The 26,089-nt window shown below is 40.3% G+C and overlaps 2 protein-coding genes across 2 annotated transcripts; one reads left to right on the plus strand and one right to left on the minus strand.

Moving 5' to 3' along the window:
* Positions 1-7,658: 7,658 nt before the first annotated feature.
* Positions 7,659-8,615, plus strand: LOC103110004 (olfactory receptor 4C45-like). Its single transcript, XM_007519144.3, has one exon. The coding sequence runs from the start codon at positions 7,695-7,697 to the stop codon at positions 8,613-8,615; it is 921 nt and encodes a 306-aa protein (XP_007519206.1). The 5' UTR covers positions 7,659-7,694.
* Positions 8,616-15,641: 7,026 nt separating this feature from the next.
* LOC103109907 (olfactory receptor 4C3D) lies at positions 15,642-16,550 on the minus strand. Its single transcript, XM_007519024.2, has one exon. It carries the CDS (start codon positions 16,548-16,550, stop codon positions 15,642-15,644), a length of 909 nt encoding a protein of 302 aa, XP_007519086.1.
* Positions 16,551-26,089: the final 9,539 nt, after the last annotated feature.

Consider the following 26,089-nt stretch of genomic DNA (forward strand, 5'->3'; position numbering starts at 1 on the left):
TGATAACTTAAAAGTAAAAGTTGGTAGCAGAGGTGACTGTGAAGTCCTAGTCAGTTCTGTATCACCCCAGATACTGAGGGACAAAATGCGGTAGCATCACCTCCTCCCTATAATCTATGTATTCTCTACATCTGGAAGTCTTTTTTTTTTTAATCTTATTGAGGGTAGGGTTAATGATTTATAGCACAGTTGTCTACATATAGGCACTATTTCTCAACTTCACATTATGAGTGTCTGCAAAATAGTCTCACCTCCAACCTAGGACCTCAATCCCCCCCATGAGTCCCCCTCTTTCAGTCCTTCCCCAGAGTCCCTTGCTTAGGTTCAGTATACTACACCCAGTCCAAGTTTCACTGTATTCTTCCTTTCTAACTCAATCTCCCGAGTTTCACCTACATATGAGGGCATACTGTATTCCCATTGTATGACTCAATTATCCTACCCAACAATTTTCCTTCAGTTTCTAACAAAAGTGAGGCCAAGATTGGGATTTTAGGCTTTCTGATCTAATATTTAGGTCTTTGAATGTTGGTCTTGGTTCACCGGCATTGGACATAATGCTCTGTCCATTTTGCCCTCCCTTTTCCAATGCATTTGCTTCTTCTGTTGCTATTGTTTGTGTTCCCAAATCTACCCTACCACTGATTACCTCATTTAAAGTTGGAGTCCCTTTATTTCTTGTCAGTTAAGACTTCTTTAATTCTTGCAAGGCAGGGCTGGTGGTGGTGAATTCCTTCAATTTCTGTATGTGTGGGAAGATTTTAATTTCTCCTTCATACTTGAAAGATAATTTGATAGGATAAAGTACATATGGCTGGAAATTCTTCTTCTACTAGTGTGAATACATCACTCTCTTCTTGCCTCTAGAGTTTGTGATGAGAACTCTGATAACAGCTTGATGGTTCTACCCCTGTATGTCAGATTCGTTCCCTAGCAGTCTGCAATATATTTTCCTTGTGCTTACTTTTAGATAACTTTACTATAATATTTTGTAGTGTGAACTGTTTTGGATTCAGAAACCTGGATGTTCATTCAGCTTCCTGTATGTCTATATTTTAAATGTTGCCCAAGTGCGGAAACTTTTCAGCTATGCTTTCTTTCAATATGTTCTTTGCTCCTGTATCCTTCTCTTCATCCTCAGGTATACCAATAACTCTCACATTCTTTTTCTGATGGACTCTGCTAATTCACAAATAACTGCTTCATTTAAAAAAAATTTATATTTATTTATTTATTTTCCCTTTTGTTGCCCTTGTTTTTTATTGTTGTTGTAGTTATTGTTGTAGATGTTGATGTCATCGTTGTTAGATAGGACAGAGATAAATGGAGAGAGGAAGAAAAGACAGAGGGGAGAGAAAGATAGGCATCTTCAGACCTGCTTCACCACTTGTGAAACAACTCCCCTGCAGGTGGGGAGCCAGGGGCTCGAACCGGGATCCTTACACCGGTCGTTGCGCTCGTGCCACATGTTCTACATGTGCTCTAATTGCTTCATTTTTTATGAAACTTTCTTCTCCAACAGCTTTTCAGTCAAAGAGTGTGGTGGTTTTATCTTCTAACCCTGATTCTCTTCTCAAACTGATTTATTCTATTTACCAGACCTCCTTCACATCATAGATCGCTGTTTATGTATTTCTTTCTTTGGTTTGTAGATCTTTGGTGAAATGATCTCTGAGATCATGAAGTCTTATCTGTACATTATGGATAGAGTTTTGAATTGCCTTCATGATAAGCTTTCTAAATTCAAACTCAGATATTTTTTCTGTGTCCTTGTAAGTTTGAACAACTGTACTTTTTCCATGTTTAGGTTAATCATGGTTTCTGCTATTCAGCCAATAAGTGGTGCTGGCTATCTTATTCATATAGGGAGCAGAGTAGGGGGAGAGTCTTGTGTATAGCCATGGGTAGGTGTGACAGGTTCTTCCTTCCTGAGCTGAGAATGTACTCTGACCTCTAGACGCTACTTGCTGCAGTCTGAGAATGCCACAGTTTTAGTTTCCAATGAGGTTCAACCCACCTTCTCAAGGAAAAGCCGGTGTATTCCTTTGTGTGAGTAACTATCAAAATGGTGCCATTTGCCCAATGCATGCTACCAGCTCCCAGTTTAAACTGTTTGTGTCTTGAAAGTTTCTCCTGAGTCCTTTACTACATATGCCTGCACCACCTGTGGCTCAGTGAATTTCTTCAAATGTTCAAATGTAGTTGAAATGTTTTGAGATTCCAGGGGCTTTTTCATGCTTTATCTTGTTGTTCCTGGCACTATCTTTCAGTCACTACTACTCCGTGGGGATACCACCTGGAAGTCTTTATGCAGGTTTGGTTGGCTGAGCAGCTTTTTCAGTGGCTACAATATGAGAGCCTAATACTTAACTGAAATTCCCCATAAGTATCTCCCTGTGGGGACATCAGAAAAATCTGTCTTCTAGGTACTTACCCCAAAGTATGTCTATACATGGGGCGATTTGCACACTTAAGTATGTCTATCCATACACACACACACACACACACACACACACACACACATCCAAAAGGATATTATCCCAAAAGTAATTATGTAATCCCAAAGTAATTGAGTATACGATTTAACTACTTAATCTTTACTAAATTCTACCTCAGTTACCTCAATCATTCTGTATAAAAAGACCATAATCACCCAAGGAAATCTGCCACATAAACTTGAAGACTAACATTTCCAGTTTTGGGGCAACCACCACATTTATAACAGCTATGTTTTCAAAAGAATCCATCTCTGAACTCTGGCCCATTCCCAAAACTGGTCCTATGTCCTTATTCATGTTTTACCAATGTCAAATGAGTAGCAAAACCCTATGCTAAATCTTTCTAGCAAAACATCATCCAATGTTGTATGCTTTACATTGATTTGGTCTAGCTTTCCCCCTGCCAGGAAAATTGGTTTAGTCCTGCTAGTTTCGTGGGCCCGCTTGTCCCCGCCCCAGGAAGGAACCCCAACAGAGTTCCAGAGTGACAGAGTTCGAGACTTCTTGGCGCTGCCATGTGAGAAGGATGCAGGAGAGCTCTGTTTGGTGATTAGTTTGGTTTAGTTTATGAATCGTTGATCCTAAATAAAGAAATATAGCGGGGAGTCGGGCTGTAGCGCAGCGGGTTAAGTGCAGGTGGCGCAAAGCACAAGGACCGGCATAAGGATCCCGGTTCGAACCCCGGCTCCCCACCTGCAGGGGAGTCGCTTCACAGGTGGTGAAGCAGGTCTGCAGGTGTCCATCTTTCTCTCCTCCTCTCTGTCTTCCCCTCCTCTCTCCATTTCTCTCTGTCCTATCCAACAACGACAACAACAATAATAACTACAACAATAAAACAACAAGGGCAACAAAAGGGAATAAATAAATAAATAAAATAAATATTAAAAAAAAAAGAAAAGAAATACAGCTTCCAGGCCCAGCCGTATGTCTCTGGTCATCTCTGTTACCCGCCCGTGAAGCTAGCCCGGCCTGCTGAAGCCAGCTCGGTTAAAACAACAATCCAACACTATACAGGAATCATTTGTCTAAACAAAGCTCAACAACAATTCTAAAATTGTCCTCTAGTGATATTTGTTGGTCCCAAATGGGAGAACATGGAAGATCTTGGCTAATGTTTCAACAAAGATCAGCCCAGGGCCAATTATTAATCCTCACAGGAAATAAGAGTTCAATGCATTACCAAATCTAGTGCTTCTGGAAAGATTATTTAAACATTCTGTAAAATATATGAAGAATTACAAAGAAACTTTGGTTGGGAGATACCTCTTTCAAGCTGTGTGAGTTACAGACACACTTAAAACAATTTCCAGAATGAAAGGAACTCTCTCTGTAATGCCCGTGGTCTTAGAGAGAAACAAAGATCTGGAAGAATTGAGAGAACAATATTCAGTTAAGTAGATTTTATTAACTTTCACATTTTAGAGTTCCATAACTGGCTTTTCATGATAATAAATTTTTCACTGACTTTAATATTTTTTAATTTATATTTAATATAATTCTAAGAGATAAAAACAATTTTGAAGATAGATTGATACCTTTATTACAAGTCCCAAAAAGAATTAAGTATTAAATCTTAAAGTCATGAAACTTTTTTTTATCCCAAAACAGTTCACTTTCTGAGTAAATCCAATAATTGTAATAATTTAACACTTCAACCTTATAGCTTCTGCATTGTCATGCTGAAGTTAGAATTAGTGAATTAAGCCTATTAAAAAATACTAGACAGGGGGCCGTCCAGTCAGTAGCACAAGCAAGTTAAGTGCACATGGTGGGAAGTGCAAGGACCAGAGTAAGAATCCTGGTTACAGCCCCCATCCCCACTCCCCACCTGCAGGGGGGGTTCCCTCACAAGCAGTGAAGCAGGTCTTCAGGTGTCTTTCTCTCCACTTCTCTGTCTAACCCTCCAGTCTCAATTTCTCTCTGTCCTATCCAACAGCAACAACAGCAATAACAACAACAAGGGTAACAAAATGGAAAAAATGACCTCCAGTTACAGTGGTTTTATAGTACAGACACCAAGCCCCCCAGCAATAGCCCTAGAGGCAAAAATAAAAATAAATATTTTAAATATTATATATATAGAAGACCACATGGTCATAATGATAGAAATAAAACAACCCAGAGCTTGACCATTCCTGGAAAAGGTAATATTCTCCACTTTTAAAAAACTGAGAGGTAATTATTTTAACTTCTGCATGTAGAAAATGTGTTACATAGAGGCAGAGAGGCAGGCAGGCAGACAAACCACAACACCGAGTTGTTTCTGTAGTGTAGTGGTTATCACGTTTGCCTCACAAACTACAATACCAAAGCCTCCTCCAATGCAGTAGGAGCTGGATTCACACCTGTTTCCACACATGGCAAAGTGGCATACTACTCAAGTGAGATTTATTATTTTTTGTCAGTCCTGCATCCAGAAACTTTTGAGAAGTACGTGGTTATTGTGGGGTGGGAGGACATGGAAACTTGGAGAATAAGAGTGTGAGAAAGAGCTCACTTATTATACATAATGTGGTTTCTTTGCCATGCACATAACCCAAGTTTAAGCCTGACCCCACACAGTACTGGAAGAAGCTATGTTGCTATGATATCTCTCTGTATTTCTCTGCCTCTCTGCCTATATCAACTAAAAGAGTATAAGAAAGAATAAAATATCTTAGGATTCTTTATAAAAACATGTACTTGCTTTGAAAATTCATGTAATGACCATTCCAGAAAAAATTCAATATTTCCATTCATTTGGTAATTAAAGTGATGCCCTTTCATCTGAACTCATTCAAGAAAAGCACAATGTATTATCTCAAATGACACTAGCACTTCTATCAAATAAAAAAAATCAGAGCAATTCTTTTGATTCACTTAAATCAATTTGGAAGATGTGGCAGGGCTGCATAACTAATTCTATATGCAATGAAATCTCGCTTAAGAAAGATTAAGACTTTTAAAAGGAACTTTGGACCTTATACATGTCCACATCCAAAGAACTGAATAGAGTGACCTTGAAGAGTCGTGCTGAGCCAGGTATGTGTGTGTGCTGCTCAATGAACTGTTATAAATACAGCTCTTTGCCAGCCATTGCGAGGGGAAAACTCAATCTACAGTTCATCTCTATCTGTGTGAATATGTATATTCACTTCACGTGGAATCTACAGGAAGGACTAATTGGTCACAGAAAATAAATGGCATAGATACATTAAGATTTGGAATTTTCATATCTGATAAGAAGTTGACTTTTTGATACACTTCTGAATATCCAACTCAGTATCTCACACACATACTCTAGTGCTGAAGCCTCCTGACAGCCTAGGATTTAAGGTTAATTTTTTCTATAAGAAAGAGAAAGAGAGACAAGACAAAGAGAATGAGCATGTGTGTGTGTGTGTGTGTGTGTGTGTGTGTGTGTGTGTGTGTGTGCATAAAGCGCAATTCCACCATCCGTGGCTTTTTGTCTTTATTGTTCCAACTGAAGACCTTATGCATGCAAAGTACTCAAACACTGAGCCAGCTCCCCAACCCACAACCCAACTGTTAACTTTTTTGAAAATTACAGGGGGGGCAGGTAGTTGTGTATCCACTTGGGTGCATATGTTATTATGTCCAAGGACCTGGGTGCATACGTTATTCTGTCCAAGGACCTGGGTTCAAACCCCAGCCCCCACCTGCAAGGAGGAAGCTTCATGAGCAGTGAAGCAGTACTGGAAGTATTGTTCTTTCTCTGACCCTTTATGTCTCTCCTTCGCCTCTCGATTACTCTCGGTCCTATCTAATAAAAATAGAAAGAAAGGGGCATCAAGCGGTAGCTCAGCAGGTTAAGCACATGTGGCGCAAAGCGCAAGGACCGGGTAAGGATCCCGTTTCAATCCCCCAGCTCCCCACCTGCAGGGGAGTCACTTCACAAACGGTGAAGCAGGTCTGCAGGCATCTGTCTTTCTCTCCCTATCTTCCCCTCCTCTCTCCACTTCTCTCTGCCCTATCCAACAACCAAAACATCACTAACAACAACAACTACAATAAAACAAGGACAACAAAAGGGAATAAATATTTTTATAAAATAGAAAGAAAGAAAGAAAGAAAGAGAGAGAGAGAGAGAAGTAGAAGAAAGTAGAGAGAGAGAAGAAGGAAAGAAGAAAGGGAGGGGGGAGGAAGGAAGGAAGGAAGGAAGGATGGAAGGAAGGAAGGAAGGAAAAAAAATGACCACTAAGGTACCAATGGATTCTTAGTACTTAGCCCCAGTGATAACCCTGATGGAAATATTTTTTATTTTTAAAGTACAGAGTTCATATACCTATAAATATCAATGCCAACCAGAAAGCATAAGTCCTAAACTATTGTTATTGATGAAAAAAATCAAAGAAAATCAAATATGAGATTTGCAGAGCAAGAAAGTTTAGACGTCAACTACATGTCAATAATCATGCTAATGTCATGATTTTATAATGGTGTTTGTAAGGTATTGTCACTATTTAATGAGTATGAATAAGGTAAAAAAATTTTCAATCATTTTCTTTCTCTTTTCCAAATCACTTTGTTGGGAGGTAAATAATGATTCACAAGACAGTTACCATCACATGATTAGTTACTTATTCTCCCTCCGATGGGTGTCTGCAGGCCAGACCACCACCACCTCAAGTCTCTCCTCCACCACGGTACACTAGAGCCCCCACAGATTCTTACCTCCTCCTGCCTTCCCACACTTACAGTCCTTAGTACTGCCTCAGTAGACTACAACTAGTCAATTTTCACCTCTTTTTTATAAATCTTTATTTATTATTGGCTAGAGACAGAGAGAAATTAAGAGAGGAGGGAAACCTCAATAGATAGAGACACCTGCAGCCCCGCTTCATCACTTGTGAAGCTTTCCCTCTGCAGGTGGGGACCAGGGGCTTGAACCAGATATGCTACCAGATTTAACAAGATATGCTACCACTTGGCCCCTCCTCTTTTTTTTTTTTAAGTGCTACATTTTGAGTGAGAACATCTTGTATTTCTTTTTCTCCTTCTGACTTGACTGGAAATGGTTGAATAATGAGAAATTCAACCTTCCATTCTTTTTCACTACAACTTGCAAAAGGACAGAGGTGAAAGGAATGTGCATGTAACTGAAGGTGTTAGAATTTAACACGTCTTCACTCAGAAACACTGTGATCTTTCCAGGTACACCACGTGCTCACAGGTCACGCTGAACCAAGAGAAAGGATGAACAATGTGACTGAATTCATTTTACTTGGTTTAACCCAGAACCCACAACTGCAAAAACTGTTGTTTGCTGTATTTTTAATGGCCTACTTGATCACGATGGCAGGTAACCTGTTCATCTCAGTCACCATCCTCATCAGCCCGGTTCTGAGTTCCCCCATGTACTTTTTTCTCTCCTATTTGTCTATAATTGATGGTTTCTACTCGTCTTGCACAGCACCCAAAATGATCTTGGACCTTATCTCTGAAAAGAAGACCATATCTTTCAATAGCTGCATGACTCAACTCTTTGTGGAACATTTCTTTGCTGCAGCTGAGGTCACCTTGTTAGTTGTCATGGCCTATGACCGTTACGTGGCCATCTGTAAGCCCTTGCACTATGTGACCATAATGCGCCGGCCAGTGTGTGCTCTCCTGGTGGGACTATCTGTGATGTTAGGGTTTCTCCATGCAGGGATCCAGCTTTTGCTTATAATCCAATTACCATTCTGTGGTCCCAATATCATTGACCATTTTCTGTGTGATTTAATGCCACTCCTAGAGCTAGCTTGCACAGACACTCGCACTTTGGGGCCCCTGATTGCTGCCAACAGTGGGTCAATGTGTTTACTTATTTTTTCTATGCTGATAGCTTCCTATGTCACTATCCTACGCTCCCTGAGGACTAGTAGCTCTGAAGGACGACACAAAGCCCTGTCTACCTGTTCCTCCCACATCACTGTCATCATCTTATTCTTTGTACCTTGCATATTCCTGTACTTACGGCCCATGACCTCTTTCCCCATTGACAAAGCTGTAAATGTATTTTCCACCATAGTCACTCCTATGTTGAACCCATTAATCTACACCCTCAGGAATGCAGAGGTGAAAAATGTTATGAAGAAACTCTGGAGTCAAATAATAAAAACCGATGATAAGTAAATATTGTGATTGAATTATTTAGGGAAAAAAATCCAATGATAAAGAGATTTATGCCGCCTCTTTTTTTTCTAATTTCTTTATTGGGGAATTAATGTTTTACATTCAACAGTAAATACAATAGTTTGTACATGCATAACATTCCCCAGTTTTCCATATAACAATACAACTCCCACTAGATCCTCTGTCATCTTTTCGGACCTATAGTCTCCCCCCACCCACTCACCCCAGAGTCTTTTACTTTGGTGTTATACGCCAATTCCAGTTCAGGTTCTACTTGTGTTTTCTCTTCTGATCTTGTTTTTCAACTTCTGCCTGAGAGTGAGATCATCCCATATTCATCCTTCTGTTCTGACTTATTTCATTTAACATGACTTTTTCAAGGTCCTTCTAAGATCGGCTCTTTTTTTTTTTTTTTAAACTGCCAGTAGTCAATTATATTATCTGGATCAATTTTCTTCTGAAACCTACAGCAGGACTGATGTAGCTACTAAGTCACATTACCTGTAGTGTCTAGAAACAATGATCATTTTAGCAGTCCATAAGTTTCTGTCCATTTAAAAATAAGAAAGATTTCATATAATTAAAATCCAACTTGACTATAGTCATCTTTAAGCCAACTCAGTCACAAGTTATAATTTTTAATGTCTTTATAGAGTTAAGAGTCCCTGAGGATATGAGAACGGAGTCACATGCGTTCCTGAGTATAACAATGACAGATCAACAGTAATATTCTTTGGTACCCTCTATATTTGTCAATGCGCCGTGAATGAACTTTAAGTATCACGATATGTGAACAAATATGCAATAGCAAAGAAACAAATATTCAAAATTACTTCCATCAAAATGTGGTTTTCTTCAGTTCTTAATGTTTGAAAGGTCTGTGTCTTCTTGCCACAGTAATAAAAATGTCTTCAGTTATCACAATATGTAGAATTGAGCACTTGCACACAAGTTATTTATTTAAATTTACATTAAATTAAATTTACTATAAACAGAGAGATGTGAAAGCAGAATTGCCTGACATGAGATTATAACTGATAAACTCCGTAGAGATAAAGCAGGGAATTCCTGCACATTCGGTTGGGTTTTAGACATAGACAATGAAAAAAAAAATGGTAAAGGCAAAAAGCTATTGGAGGTATCTGCCTGGGATATTAAAGTAAATTTCTGTTACAAAAAATAAATAAATAAAAGCAGAGATCACAAACTGGGATGACAGAAAATAATATGAAAGTATTATAATTTTAAAGAGTTTTGGAAATCAATGTTTTGAGTCAAAAATTAAGGACTTTTGACTAAATAGGCTTGACTTGTATATTTCCTTAAGCATTAATTATCTTTATACATGTAAACAAATTATTTTACCTCTCTTTTTAATCTACAAAAGGGAAATAATGTTGTGTACTTCCTTAAACTGCAAGAAAGAAGTAAATGAGTTAAGTTGAAAAAAAAGTAAGTCAACTGAAAATTACTCTGAAACTGTGAAGAAGGTGAAGGTGACATCTTGCCTCAGGTGTGGTGGGGCCAGCACATCCTGCCAGAGGAGGAAAGATCACTGTTACTGCCCTTCACTGACCATGACCACAGGAGAGGCCAAATGTCTATCTCAGCAGTACCTCTCTTCCACTCGAGGAGAACATGCCTTCAACTCTCCCTGAAGTTACAAGAGAGGAAGCCATTTGTGGCATCTGTGAGTTGCCAGAACAGAACTTATCTGAAGGCTCTTGTTGGCTTCTGTTCAACCTGGTCCTCTAGAAGAAGGGTTCAAATTGAGAACCTACTGGCACATATAGAAAGACCTGCCTCTGTAAGAGTTTGTGACTCCTGTGGGAAGAAGCCAGAGAGAAGTCAATTTCTCACTGAGGGAGTCACATCTCATTGGATGCTGACAGGCCACAGGTTCTCAGGACTTTATGTTACATTTGATTTACTTCTGTAGAAAGGCTTTTTAAACAAATAGATGTCTTGCCACAATGTTCTTCTGAGTATCTTGTGAATAAATGCAAACAGCAATATACTTAAAAAGTCAAAGGGCCGGGTGGTGGTGCACTTAACTCAACATACATATTAGGGGCTGAGTGGTGGCGCACCTGGTTGAGCATTAGTACTATAATATGCAAGGACCCAGGTTCAAGTCTCCATTCTCCTCACCTGCAGGGGTGAAGCAGTGTTTCAGGTGTCTCTCTGTTTCTCTCTATATATCACCTCCTTCCCTCTCAATTTCTACTGTCTCTATACAATAAATAAAGATAAAAAAAATTTAAAAACCACACAGTACAGTGCACAAGGACCCCAGTTCAAGCCCCTCCTCCCCATCTGCAGAGGGGAAGCTTCACAAGCAGTGAAACAGTGCTTCAAGTGTCTCTCTATTTCACTCCCTCTCTATCTCCCTTTCCATCTCAATGTCTGTCTCTGTGAAAAATAAATAATTATTTTTTTAAAAATTCAGTCTACAAGGTTGGCTAGATGACTCATCTGGGAGGGTATCTGTTTCCCCATGCACATGATCCCTACTTCACTGGGTATAGTTTTGGTGCTGTGGTGTTTTTCCCTCTACAGCTCTGTCCTTCTGTCTCTGTCTTTCTGTCTGAAAAAGTCAGCCCACAGTGGTAAAGCCCTAGCAATAGCAAACAAACAAACAAAAACATCAGTCTGTAAAGTCCCCATTATAATTGCCAAGGAATTAGAATGAAATTTTATGATGTACAAATCAGTATGGGGCTGATGATGATGATGATGATAATTGTAGCTAATGTTTAATGAGCGCTCTCTTTGAATAAAATCTTGAACTACTCAAGCTAAGTCTTAAAAGTGGGAAATCGATGAGCAAAGATTTTTTTTCTGTCTGATTTTAAAGCTCAAACTGTCAAATTTCTCTCTACAATACTGCATTATTAGACATACTGGTGATGGGAATGCCAATAAAAAAGGTCATTATAAATACTCAGTTCCACTTATGTTTTTACTATGTACAAAATGTTTTACCATTCATCCTGTGACTTAACTGTTACTATAATTTAATAAATGCAATAATTTTGGCATTACCGACTCATAGATTAGATTTTTCTTTTCTTTTGTCATTTTATTGAGGTTAGTGATTTACAGTATAGTTGTTGATACACAGCAAGATTTCTCATCTCCCTATGATAGATGTCTGCAAAACCCTCTCACCCCAACCTAGGTCCTTTGCTACCATCATGCCCCAGGACCCCAACCCCTTCCCCAGGCTCTTCCCTGCCCTCTCTTTCTCTTTGTTTTAATACATTACACCATGCTCAGTACAAGTTTACTTTATGTTTTTCCTTGTTTTTTTTTTATTTCTTTATTGGGGAATTAATATTTTACATTCGACAGTAAATACAATATTTCCATAAGTTTTCCACATAACAATACAACCCCCAATAGGTCCTCTGTCATCCTTCTTGGACCTGTATTCTTCCCCCCAACCCCACCCCACAGTCTTTTACTTTGGTACAATACGCCAACTGTTTTTACTTGCTGCTTAAGCTTTTTTTTTCTTTTTTTTTTTTTTTTTTGGCTTCTCTCACTCAACACAATTCTTTCAAGCTCCATCCAAGAGGAGACAAAGGTGGGAGTGTAAATTGGTCCAAACCCTGTGAAGAACAATCTAGAAAACACGGGGCCAGGCAGTGGCACAACAGGTTAAGCACACATAGTATGAAGCCTTAGAACCTGTGCAAGGATCTGGTTCAAGCCCCCGGTTCCTCACCTGCAGGGGGGTCGCTTCACAAGCAGTGAAGCAGTACTGCAAGTGTCCATCTATCTCTTCCCCATCTCTGTCCTCCCCAACTCCTCTCAATTTCTCTGTCCTATCTAATAAAAATGGGGGGTGGTGAATGGCCACCAGGAGCAGTAGACTTGTAGTGCAAGAACCAAACCCCAGTTATAGCCCTAAGAAAAAGGAAAAGAAAAGAAAGATGCAGAATGTTAGAAATGGACCCACCCTATGACCTGGAAATTCTTCTGGGGATATAGCCAATGGAACCAAACATACCCATGAAGAAATTTATGTATATTTACATTCATAGAAGCACAATTTGTAGTAGTTCAAATTTGGAAAAAATCAGGTGTCCAACAACAGATGAGTGGCTAGGAAAGTTGTGCTATCTATACACAATTGAACACTATTCAGTTGTTAGGAATACCTCTCTTGAGCACTATACACTCTCTTTGATCTCTCTGATGCTTTATGGCTGTGGAAACATGATGCTTGATTCCCACAAGAGTTTTCAATGATCTGATCAAGAGTCAGGAGACAGAAAAGTAATGGAAGTGATGGAGAATTTGCCCCGTGTTGTTGAAATCACTACTACTGTGGTCACATAGAAAGATCCCCCTTCCAAGTGTCTTAGGAACTTGGCCAGCCATCCAGTGCCACTGCTGCCCTTGTCACTCCCCTGCCACAGTATTGCCTTGAGTCTGGGATCAAAGAGAAGGGGGTTAGGGGTGTGGATGAAAAGAAATGGAGCCTTCTTGGTTTCTAGCCCATGTGTCTAGCTAACAAGAGAAAAGGTTTTCTAGCAATTCTTTCAGTATGAGCTCAGTGCACCCACCCAGGTCTAGGTTGCCTTTGAATTAAAAAAAAATTCAGTGTAAAATAAAATCTAATCACAAAGTTAAATATTATTGCCATTTGGGAAACCTACTTTCCTCACATCTGTATCCATAGCTGCATAGGTGCATAAGGTATGAATTCTTATGTAAGTAAGCTGCACATTTCATAACCTGATTTTCTTTAAATTCTATATTATGTATTAAATCCTTTCCATGAAAACAGACATAATTAGATGCCATCTTTCTACTTATTAAACAGAATCAGCATACCACAAAACTGTTCATACAGAAATAACTGAGGTTTATATCTTATTTCTGCTTTCTCTAAATTTTTCTTTGTACCTATAGAATTAGTTTCTATAAATTATGTAAATAAAATACTTATGGGAACAGTGATAATTCAGAATCAGAGTTTCTAAGTATTGCCGTGAATACAAAACATTACTTTCATTGATCAATTTGTTCGAATTGAATGCATTAATGAAAACATCCATTACATCAACAAAAGATCCTCTTTGTATTTGAAGAAATAATTTTTGAAAGTCATTTTATAAACATCTGCAAAATTGACTGAAAATTTTTCAACCAATTGTTTTCAAGCTCAATGTTTATTTAGGACAACATCCTCAGGTTATAAGCATAGAACATTTGTTTCCTTTTGACGCAGATAAAAACATCCACTTGCCTGAAGAAAGTAAGATACGGTTTTCTTTTAATTATGAAAAAAACGTATAATTTATGGGCTAGATATAGAATAAACTTAGGAAAACAAAATATCTAATACTATTGTAAAGGAAATATTACAGTTGGGTTTTTCTTGCCATTTGTCTGTATTATTCTCCCTGAAAAATAAACATATAAGAAAATTCCCCATAACAGAATCATCAGCAAAATGCAACCCTCAAGTAGAGATGACCAGAGAACCACATATTGTCAAATGATCGTGAGACATACAAATAGAAAGTAACTCCAGGTAACAAGTAATCAGGGAGAGGAATGAGCATTTACTAAGTAGATTAGACAGAATGAAAGTTTCCTTGATATAATACTTTGAGTTCAGACCTTAAATAAATCTGGACAACTGAATATAAGAGACTGACAATGAGGGTATTGATGATAGAAAAGTTACAAGCTAAAAACATGACCAAAATAAAACAGGAAAATCAGCAGATCATAAAGCACTATGCATTTTAACAAGATCAAACTTGAAGGCAGAAAGACTTAAATTCCTGCTCAAATTTGGCAAGGTAATTCAACTTCCGTGGATACAGTTGTCTTACTTTCAAAAAGAAAACTGTGTCAGCTTCTTATGAGGACATGAGGAGGCCTTGTTTACAGTGTGATTAACCCAATTTACAACATCTAGATGTAGTAACTTGTTATTACTCAATAAACTCTAGAGCAGATTTGCATCAAGTCATATATACACAATTTTTTGACATTTGTGTCTGATTTTATCAACCATTATAGTTTACTATATAGGATCATGCTTATGTTAATTTTATTATAAATCTATTCAATAAACTTCCAGGATTTGAGTTCAGTCATTCCTAATTATATTTTCTGTATTCTCAAAGTCCTAAGTATTCTTTCTGATATTTTAGATACAAATCAGGTAAGTGCGACAGTCAACAATTACTATGAACCATACTTTGATGTGCAGAGTTGGAGGACCAGGTAAGTGTTTTCAATCGGGATTCTTCTCATTACAGGCTCCCAGTATTCCAGGCTGATTAAGGTCCCACCTCAAACAGAACTGGAGAGAGTAGTAGTAGAGCATCCATTAAGTGGCATATTGTTGGTCATTACACCAGGTCCCCTGCATTGCTTGATGCTGTGGTCCATTTACATAATCACTGTTTTGCCTGAGACCTGCCTTGCCTGCAGGGTACTGGTTTAATCTGGTTAGAACCTTCGCAACAGTGGTCCGGGAGGTGGCACAGTGGATAAAGCACTTGACTTTCAAGCATGAGGTCCTGAGTTCAAGCCCCGGCAGCACATGTATCAGAGTGATGTCTGGTTCTTTCTCTCTCTCCTCCTATCTTTCTCATCAATAAATAAATAAAATCTTAAAAAAAAAAAGAACCTTCGCAACAGCTGCTATAGAAGCTTGCTACCTTCACACTCTTTTTCTCCACCCCCTCTCCTAGCCATTTCCTCTTCCCACTTGCCACTTCTGATTAAAGAGATATATAAAAAGCATTGTCTCTGATCAATAAAGGTACTGCATTGCGTTCCCGCTCAGCCATGAGTTCCTCATCTCTCGATCTGGCGAAGCTAGTCCAGCAGCATATGACCACTTACCTGGTCAATAACATAGCGCACTATCTAACTCATAATTCCAGGCATTCAAATAGATTTTTATTCCGAAAACAATACTCAGCTCTCATGGCCATACGTGTTCTTGCTGAAAATGGCTATTTCTTTCTCTACTCCTCAATTCACAATTGCTCATTTTTTCCAGAGATTCTTCATGGCATTTTTCACCTCTGCATTTCTCAAAGTATAAATCAGAGGGTTGAACATAGGTGTCAAAATACAATAAAACACAGCCACTATTTTGTCCATGGACAAAGTAGACGATGGTCGCATGTAAATAAATATGCAGGGCAGAAAGAAGAGGGCAACAACAGTAAAGTGAGCCCCACAGGTAGAGAGGGCCTTGCGTCTCCCCTCTGCACTGTGGGACCTCAGGGAGCGCAGGATGACAATGTAGGAGGCAGCCAGCATGAGGAAGTTCAACAGGCAGATCACTCCACTGTTGGCCACCACCAGCAGACCAATGACATATGTGTCCATGCAGGCGAGTTCCAGCAAGGGGTACAAGTCGCAGACAAAGTGGTTGATCACATTGGGCCCACAGAAGGGCAACTGAAGAACCAGGAAGAGCTGAACCAATGAATGCAAGAAGCCCCCCAGCCATGCCACCCCCACCAGTATGGCACAGAGATGCCTGGTCATGATGGTTGTGTAGTGCAGGGGCTTGCAGATGGCCACGTAGCGGTCGTAGGCCATCACTGTGAGCAGGATGATCTCAGTTCCTCCCAATAAATGGGCAACAAAGAACTGAGCCAGGCAGCCCTCAAAGGAAATGGCTCTCCCCTCATATAAAGAGTCAGCGATGAGTTTGGGGGTCATGCATGAGGAATAGCAAGTATCGATGAAAGACAAATATGAGAGGAAAAAGTACATTGGGGAACCCAAGGCAGAGCTGAAGACAATGGTGATCATAATAAGTAAGTTGCCTCCGACAGAGACCAGATAGACAATGAAAAAGAGCACAAATAAAACTCTCTGTACCTCTGGGTTCTGTGAGAGTCCCAGCATGAAAAATTCGGTGATGTTTCGTGGACTTTCCATGAATCCTGAGCTACAGCAAGAATTAAGAAGGTTAGCAATTTACTGAGAAAAAAATTTTGCTACCTCTTGCAAGACATTTCAAGAAATCGAAATAAGTCAGTTTTGGTGGAATGCAAATAGACAAATCCTGACTCCCAGTGCAAAGGGCTCCGAATTGTGTCAACTGTCTGCATTTCTAATGAGTAACTTAGACAACATTTATAAAAACCAGTCAACAACCTTTAAAACAGCACATCTCTTGCAATCTAATCAGTAACAGTGAGCACTTTTTTCAGACAGAAAGTATCACTATAGTGTTATTTCAATAAAAATTAAGATAAGTGAATATGTCAGTTGTAGTCCATCAAGGATAATTAGTTATGAGAAAGTAATCTCCCTTCAATATATTTACCACCTTAGTCAGTCTCTTTTAAAGTCAGATTCCCCACTAATTCAGAAGTATATGTGTATCCCTAGGTGCATAGCTGTGCTATTTATAATAGCTGAAATATGGAAGCAACCTAAATATGCAACCACAGATGACTGGATGAAGAATTTATGGGATATACTTTCAACACTAGTCTGCAATTAAAAAAAAAGATGACACTGTATGATCTAGAATAGAGCAGATGTAACTGGAGGCTATAATTCTCACTGAAACAAGAGGTGAAGAACAAATATCAGATGGCTTCTCTCATGTGGGGACTATATCAATAGATGACTAAAGAAAATGAACTTGCAAAACAAAAATGGTAACCAAATCATCTCTTGGACTTTGAGAACTACAGTGGCTATGGGAGGGACAAGAGAAGTCTCAGAATCTTTGTGGAGGGTGTGGTGACTTAAATTTGCCAGGCATGAGTAGTTATGAAACTATACCCCTGAAATCTTACAGTTTTTTAAAATCCTGTTAAGTTGCTTTTAAAAAGGAGAAAATAGGAGGTTGGGCGGTAGTGCAGTGGGCTAAGCACACATGGTGTGGCACAAAATGCAGGGACTGGAATAAGGATCCCGGTTCGAGCCCTGGCTCCCCACCTGCAGGGGAGTTGCTTCACAGGCAGTGAAGCAGGTCTGCAGGTGTCTCTCTTTCTCTCCCCCTGTCTTCCCCTCTTCTCTCCATTTCTCTCTGTCCTATCCAACAATGACAACATCAATAACAACAATAATAGCACAACAATAATAGCTACAACAATAAAACAACAAGGGTAACAAAAGGGAAAATAAATAAATAAATATTTTTTAAAAGGAGAAAATATAAAGTTGGCTTCCAACTCCTAGTGCACATATCTATGCACATCTTAATGCACACTATGAACTGAGTCTCATTCCAGTCTATAACAACAACAATAATAACAATAACAATAAACAGGGGCAACAAAAGGGAAAAAATAGCCACCAGGAGCAGTGGATTCATGGTGCATGCACCATGCCCCAGCAATAACCCTGGAGGCAAACACACACACACACACACACACACACACACACACACACACACACAGCTGGGAAATGTCATGCATGTACCAACTATTATATTTTCCTGTGAACAGTAAACCATTAATCCCCCCAATAAAGAAAGAAAGAAAGAAAGGCTCCTGGTAAGGAAGATAGCATAATGGTCATGCAAATAGACTCATGCCTGAGGCTCCAAAGTCCCAGTTTCAGTCCCCCTACCACCATATGCCAGAGCTGAGCAGTGCTCTGATGGTAACACAAATTAATAAATGAATAAGGGGCCGCGTCATGGTGCACCTGGTTGAGCACACGTTCCAATGCGCAAGGACCCAGGTTCAAGCCCTGAGCCCCCCACCTGTAGGAAGAAAGCTTTACGAGTGGTGAAGCTGGGCTGCAGGTGTCTTTCTGTCTCTCTTCTGCTCTATGTTCCCCTGCTTCTCGATGTCTGGCTGTCTCTATCCAGTAAAGAAATATAATTAAAAATAAATAATGTCTCTCATCTCCTCCTTCAGTTTCAAGAGTGAGCTTCACTGAGAAAGACCTCGCTAAGGTCCCAAAGGTGTATAAATACAAACGCGCTCTCCTAAGTGACAAGGACATTCTCTGCACAGACCTTCCCATGTACCTTGATTAGAATGCTTCAGGGATCAGGTAGTAGCATATCCAGGACAGCACACATGTTACCATGTGAGAGGACCTGGGTTCAATCCCCCAGTTCCCAGATGCAAAGCAAAGCTTAACCAGTGCTGGAGCAGTGTTGCAATTGTCTCTTCTCTCTTAGTCTCTCACTCTCTATCAAAAAGAAAGAAAGAAAAACTAGGGCTGGTAGAATCATGCAGGCACCAGTCCCCAGTGATAATAACCCTGGTGGCAAAAAAAAAAAGTTTCAGAGAAAAGAAACAACACAAAAAGCAAAGTAAGCAGTGTTTGACCACCCAATTATTAATTATGACATGCTTATCAATTAATTTGTTAAGCTTCTATTAATTATAACTTCCTGATTATTAATGGAAATTTCCCTTGCCTATGAATATGAATCTTAAGGATTTTATTTTCAGTTTTATTCAGAAACAATTACCATACATAACTGCATAAATTTAAGTGTATTCTAAAACCCTGGCAGTGGTCTCCACAACTCCAGCCTCTTTGATCTCAGCTCCCATACGAAAAAGAGTTTCATACCCTCAGTGGATCAGCAAATAATACTTCTTGGAATCAAAGCAAATGCAACTAAAATGGAGTTGAAAAGTGGGATTCTCAGGATCCCCACTTATTCATTCAGACCATTATTATGTCAGGCATTGGGTTAGCTGCTGGGGAGCAGCAGATGGAATCAGGCTCTTTTTTATTTGTACAAAGCACAGGGAATTTGGGTCCTGGTGGAAACTGGCCCGAGGTACTGTAAGAGCATAAAGAGAAGTCACCCAAGACTGAATGAAAAGAGTAAGAACAGCTGCCCCCCCACACACACACACAATGTACTCACAAATACTAAAACTCATTTCTTTCAGCACTAGGTTTCACACACACCGAGAAACTCAGTTCCCGCTGGGATCCCTACTAGTCCCTAGCACCCCCTAACCCTGACTAATATCCTCTCAAAACTCCCTAACTAGCTCTCTAGCTCCTCCACTTTCTCCATTCCACCCCACTCCTCCTAACCTTGGATCCCTTTGACATTCTGAATTCTGTAATGCTTTCTTGGTGTTTATTTGTTTTGTTGCAGTGATTTAATTTGTTTTTTTAAGATTTACTTTCTTTTTATAATGTTAATTTATTTTCCCTTTTGTTGCCCTTGTTTGTTTTTTTAATTGTAGTTATTATTGCTGTCGTCCTTGTTAGATAGGACAGAGAGAAATGGAGAACCAAGGAGAAAACAGAGGGGAGAGAAAGACCCCTACAGACCTGCTTCACCGTCTGTGAAGCAACTCCCCTGTAGGTGGGGAGCCTGGGGGTCGAACCGGGATACTTATGCAGGTCCTTGTGCTTCGCACCACCTGCCCTTATAACCCACTGTGCTACCACCGGGCTCCCTTCATTTGTTTGTTTTAATCAGAGCACTGCTCAGCTCTCGTTTATGGTGGTTCTGGGGAGTGAACCTGGGGCCTTTGATGCCTCTGGCACTTGTCCTTTTACATAAGCTCCGCCTTAGCCCTGCTCTGCATTCTGTCTGAACTCCAACCCTTGATAACTAAATTATACACTGGAGCACATACATATATATATATATTTTTTTGCCTCCAGGGTTATTGCTGGGGCTCGGTGCCTGGACTACAAATCCACTGCTCCTGGAGGCTATTTTTTCCCTTTTGTTGCCCTTGTTTATTATTGTTATTATTGCTGTTGTTATTGTTGGATAGGTCAGAGTAATCAAGAGAGGAGAAAGGAAGGGAAGACAGAGAGGGGGAGAGAAAGACACCTGCAGAACTGCTTCAATGCCCCTAAAGCGGCCTCCTTGCTGGTGGGGATCCGGGGGCTCGAACCCAGATACTTATGCTGGTGCTTGCACTTCTCCCCATGTACATCTAACCCGCTGTGCTACCAGCCACCACCACCCCAGCACATAATTTTTTAACACACTAGCACTGATGCTTCCAGTCTCCAACTATAATCATGAGAGTCAGAAAGAAAGAAAAAAAATGAAGTAAAAAAGAATTTCTTTTATAGAATACTGGCTAAAATTTTAGCTTAAAAAGAAGCTGAGCACATGGTGCAAAGCGCAAGGACCAGCGTAAGGATCCCGGTTCGAGATCCCTGCTCCCCAGCTGCAAGGGAGTCGCTTCACAGGCGGTGAGGCAGGTCTGCAAGTGTCTTATCTTTCTCTCCCCCCTCTCTTTCTTCCCCTCCTCTCTCCATTTCTCTCTGTCCTATCCAACAACGACAGCAATGGAAACAATAATAATAACTACAACAACAATAAAAAAAAACAGGGCAACAAAGGGGGAAAAAAAGCTAAATCTTTTTAGGGAGAAGCTCCAGAGAATTCTACCTGTTCTCATACCTTTGTTGATGAAAGGGGTTGGCAGAGTACAATTAAAGAAATCAGACAAATGGGGCCCAACGGTAGCGCAGCAGGTTAAGCACACGTGACACAAAGCGCAAGGACTGGCCTAAGGATCCCGGTTGGAGACCCCAGCTCCCCACCTGCAGGGGAGTCGCTTCACAGTGAAGCAGGTCTGCAGATGTCTATCTTTCTCTCCCCCTCTCTGTCTTCCCCTCCTCTCCCGATTTCTCTGTCTATCCAACAACAACGACAACAATAATAGTAACAAAACCGATAAACAAGGGCAACAAAAGGAAAAAAAATGGCCTCTAGGAGCAGCGGATTCATAGTGCTGGCACCGAGCCCCAGCAATAACCTTGGAAGCAAAAAAAAAAAAAGAAAGAAAGAAAGAAAGAAAGAAAGAAATCAGACAAATGGAAGTTCAAAAAGAGTCAAGCATTTCTATGCTGTACTGGGATATCTGGTGTCTGAATCTGATGGCAAGTCCCTAATGACAGGTGTTTCCAGTATCCTGAAATAATCATTTAACCATGGAAGTCCCAAATCTTCTGTTTAGACAGTGTGAGACTCAGTTTCTTGATTTGTAAAATATAGAAAACATTATTTAGTCTACCTGCCTCTGACAGGTATGAAAAATAAATTAATGAGCAAGTTATAGGTGCTATAAAGCTCAGGGTATGGGAGATGTAAATCACTGTACTATATATATTTCTCTTCTCAATTCAAATCCTAATACCAAGTAGGATGGGAATTTTGGATAAGATGTGACTCTGAAAAGTTTACTCAGAATTTAGAAAGTGGACAAATGAACTTAGAAGACTAACTAAAAAGAGTGAAACTGGCTATCTCATTGTCTTTTGATATAGGAAAAAATAGAATGCTTAAATTAGCAGAAGACAGAAAAGACAAGGGGGAAAAAACTTACACCAGATTGAAATATTTGAATAATGTAGAGTTTGCATTTTACTTGGAAGTTTTCTCGAGGAAAAGTCAAGAGAATTGAAAATGTCTGACAACACAAGGGCTGGAGGGAAATATAGCAGCATACTAGCGTTTCAGGCCTGAGGCCCCAATTTTCCAGATTCAACCCCCACCCCAAGCACCACCACATGCCAAAGCCGAGCAGAATTTTAATCTCCCTCTCTCAAAAACAAATAACTGAATCTTTCATTTTAAAAAGAAGGAATTTTTCCTTTTTTAAAATATTTATATTTTTGTTTGTTAATTTTTGTATGGCGACAGAGAGAAATCAAGAGGGGAAGGGGGAGATAGAGAGGGAAAGAGACAGAGAGACACTGCAGCCCGGCTTCACCACTCATGAAGCTTTCCCCCTACAGGTGGAGACCAGAGGCTTGAACCCGGGTCCTTGCACAGTGAACTGTGTGTGCTTAAACAGACGCGCCACCACCTGACTTCTGGGATTTTTTTATATTAAATACCCACTGAGGTGCTGCATTCTGAGGTGTTGTGTTCCCCACAAGCCACTGCAGCCACCACTACAAAGAACTCACCTGAAGTCAGTCCTGAGTCCTTGCTGGTTCTCATGAGTCAGAGTGGGGAGGGGTGTGAGGGAGAGAGATGGCTACTCCACCCCCTGTATGAGCCCAGTGTCAAAGTTATGAAGCTGGACCTCTTCAATAAAATCACTAAGTATAGAACCCAATCAGGTTGAAAACACTTTAATCCCATTGCACCTTCTAGCTCTGAAACCGATGGTGTCTGCCGCTGAGTGTCTGAGCAGGAGAGCCAGTTCCTGAAAAGGACCAACTCCCTCTTTCCCCAAAAGCTGTAGGGGTTGGCACTGGACCAGGAATTTAAGCACCAGATTCCTGTGAGACCCTGTCTCAAAGGTCACCAAGTCTACTGAGTGTGGCCCAGGGCCAGAGTGTGGAAATAGGGAGAAGTGGACAAAGTGTGTCATGAAAGCCGAGCCTGCAGGCTTCCAGGGGCACACTCTCTGTTACTTTCCCAATAAAACAACTTGACAAGCTATTTTGGGTCCCTGCATGAAGTTACTCTTCTTCGAGGATCTGTCCCAGGTCTTTAAGTTTGGGAACTTCAGCCTTAAACTTTTCTACCTCAGTTTCTTCACCAGCAATATGGAGCTAAAAGCAGAAAATGATTAATAGAGAAGATCTTAAATATCACCAAAATAATGGTAATTATGCAAGAGAAGTGTTAACTAGCCCTACTGTGACATCATTATATCACAGTATATATCAAGTTATCATACAGTACACCTTTATTTTTCTCTTCATGAGGGGTGGGGACAGTGGCACACCTGGTTAAGCACACATAGTACAAAATGCAAGGACCCACGCAAAGATCCCAAGACAAGCCCCCAACTCCCCACCTGCAGGGGGGAAGCTTCACAAGCAGAGAAGCAGCGAAGTAGGTTTGCAGGTGTCTATCTTTCTCTCTCCCTATCTCCTCTCCCCTCTCAATTTCTCTCTGTCTTACCCAATAAAATGGAAAAAAATGGCTGTCAGAGGAGCAGTTGTACTATTTATTACAATTATTATTTATTATTATTATTTCTGTAGGACAATGAGCTAGCAATAAACCACTTCACTGTTCCAGGTCACATTTTTTCTTATCTACACAGAGAGAAGAAGAGAGAGAGAGTAGACCCCTCACAGAATGGGAGAAGATCTTTACATACCATACATCAGACAAGAGGCTAATAACCAAAATATATGAAGAGATTGCCAAACTCAACCACATCCAAAAATAACCCCATCCAAAAATGGGGAGAGGACATGGACAAAATATTCACCACAGAAGAGATCCAAAAGGCTGAGAAACACATGAAAAAATGCTCCAAGTCTTTGTCAGAGAAATGCAAATAAAGACAACAATGAGATACCACTTCACTCCTGTTTGAATGTCATACATCAGAAAAGGTAGCAGCAACAAATACTGGAGAGGTTGTAGGGTCAAAGGAACCCTCCTGCACTGCTGGTGAGAATGTAAAATTGGTCCAACCTCTGTGGAGAACAGTCTGGAGATCTCTCAGAAGACTAGAAATGGACCTACCCTATGATCCTGCAATTCCTCTCCTGGGGATATATCCTAAGGAACCCAACACACCCATCCAAAAAGATCTATGTACACATATGTTCTTAGCAGCACATTTTGTAATAGCCAAAACCTGGAAGCAACCCAGGTGTCCAACAACAGATGAATGGCTGAGCAAGTTGTGGTATATATACATAATGGAATACTACTCAGCTATTAAAAATGGTGACTTCGCCATTTTCAGACAACCTTGAAAAATTCATGTTAAGTGAAATAAGTCAGAAACAGAAAGATGAATATGGGATGATCTCACTCTCAGACAGAAGCTGAAAAACAAGATCAGAAGAGAAAACACAAGTAGAACCTGAACTGGAATTGGCATATTGCACCAAAGTAAATGACTCTGGGGTGGGTGGGGTGGAGAATACAGGTCCAAAAAGGATGACAGAGGACCTAGTGGGGGTTGTATTGCTATGTGGAAAATTGGGAAATATTATGCATTTACAAAGTATTGCATTTACTGTCAAATGCAAAATATTAATTCCCCAATAAAAAAATTTAAAAAAAGAAAAAAGGGATAAAAAATAATCAACTTATTATTTTGTTTTGATAAGTAGCAATCATCAAAAAGAGAGGAGACTGCATGTATGCTATTCCACTGCAGAATACTGTGCCCCAGTATGGTTCCGTAGCCCCCATGTCCACTTGGTCGATTCCAAATTATACTCCTCCATGAGGATCATTTCTGGAACCATCCGTTCCACCCCGGTTCCATGGCTGCCAGTTCTTAGCAACATCGCCCTGCCAGATATTCGTCGGGATGCGGCACCATCTAAGTTCATTTCCCACGTCTACGCTCGACCGGACCTGCCAATATACGCAGATATCTTTGCCCACCCTGTCCAACGCTTGACGTCTCGTCACCCAATCTGGTCCCCTACGCCTACACTGAACTTCTCTGTTCCAGTCTCTTGGAAACAGAGTTGGCAGTCAGCTGAGGTAAAGAACAAACACCTCATCACAGACCCCTGCAAGCGTCAACCCGGCTTTGACCTAGCACGTTATGATTGGGCCCTCCTCAATCGCTATCGAACAGGCCATGGCCAGTGCGCTGCTATGTTCCATCGCTGGGGAGCCAGAGACGACCCGAATTGCCCCTGCGGCTACAGACAGACTATGACCCACATAGTCAACGACTGCCACCTCTCCAGATTCAAAGGAGGTCTCGAAACTTTACATCAGGCTCAACCTGACGCTGTTGACTGGCTACGGAAGAAGGGCAAACGCTAGAAGAAGGGGGAAAAAAGTTTTGTGAACTATTGATGGAATGTAAATTTGGACAACCACCATGTTGGAAGATAATGAAGCTACTACAGTATATTTTTAGAAAGAACTAACATATAACTTAGAAGGTCCACTTATGGGCTGTCTCCAAAAGAATATAGAGTTTATATATTCTATATCTAGATTTAGGTTTTTATATGTACTTGTACATAGAGGAAGAAGAATGTTGAGACTATTCAGATCTTATTTCTCAGAAAGAAAATGTTTAGTGTTACTTTACTATTTAGTCATTTTAAGAGTACTTTCACAGAGAATATTATTACAAACTCTGGCACAGGAAATGCTGGGAACTTATATAATGGGCCTAGACCTCTAACAGATCCTTCTCTCCACCATCACTGGTCATCTCCATCAAGAACAACATCATAAACCCTCTTGTGGGCCTCTACAGGACTTTGCCCAGTAGAATAACAGAGAAATTGTCCCACTCTCCAAAGGGAGGCTGAGTCAACATACTCTGCCACTCGGGGAAGACTGGTCCTGAAAGGAGTGCAGCCTAGAATATTCCTAGCTATGACCATGGAATGCAAGTTCAGACCACTCGTAATGCAGAAGTTACACAGACACCTGTGCTAAGTATGAATAGACATGGGCCTTAGGTCAAATCAATAGGGTTTACAAATAATGGTATTTATATACTTTTCCCATGTTTGGGAGCTACTTTCTGCTCTGATCCAGCTTTCTAGTCCTATTTCCAACTCTGACACCATCTTCCCAAATAACACTTTCAGTCCACCTGCAT

This window comes from Erinaceus europaeus, chromosome 17, assembly GCF_950295315.1.
Source record: "Erinaceus europaeus chromosome 17, mEriEur2.1, whole genome shotgun sequence".
Lineage (NCBI taxonomy): Eukaryota > Metazoa > Chordata > Mammalia > Eulipotyphla > Erinaceidae > Erinaceus > Erinaceus europaeus.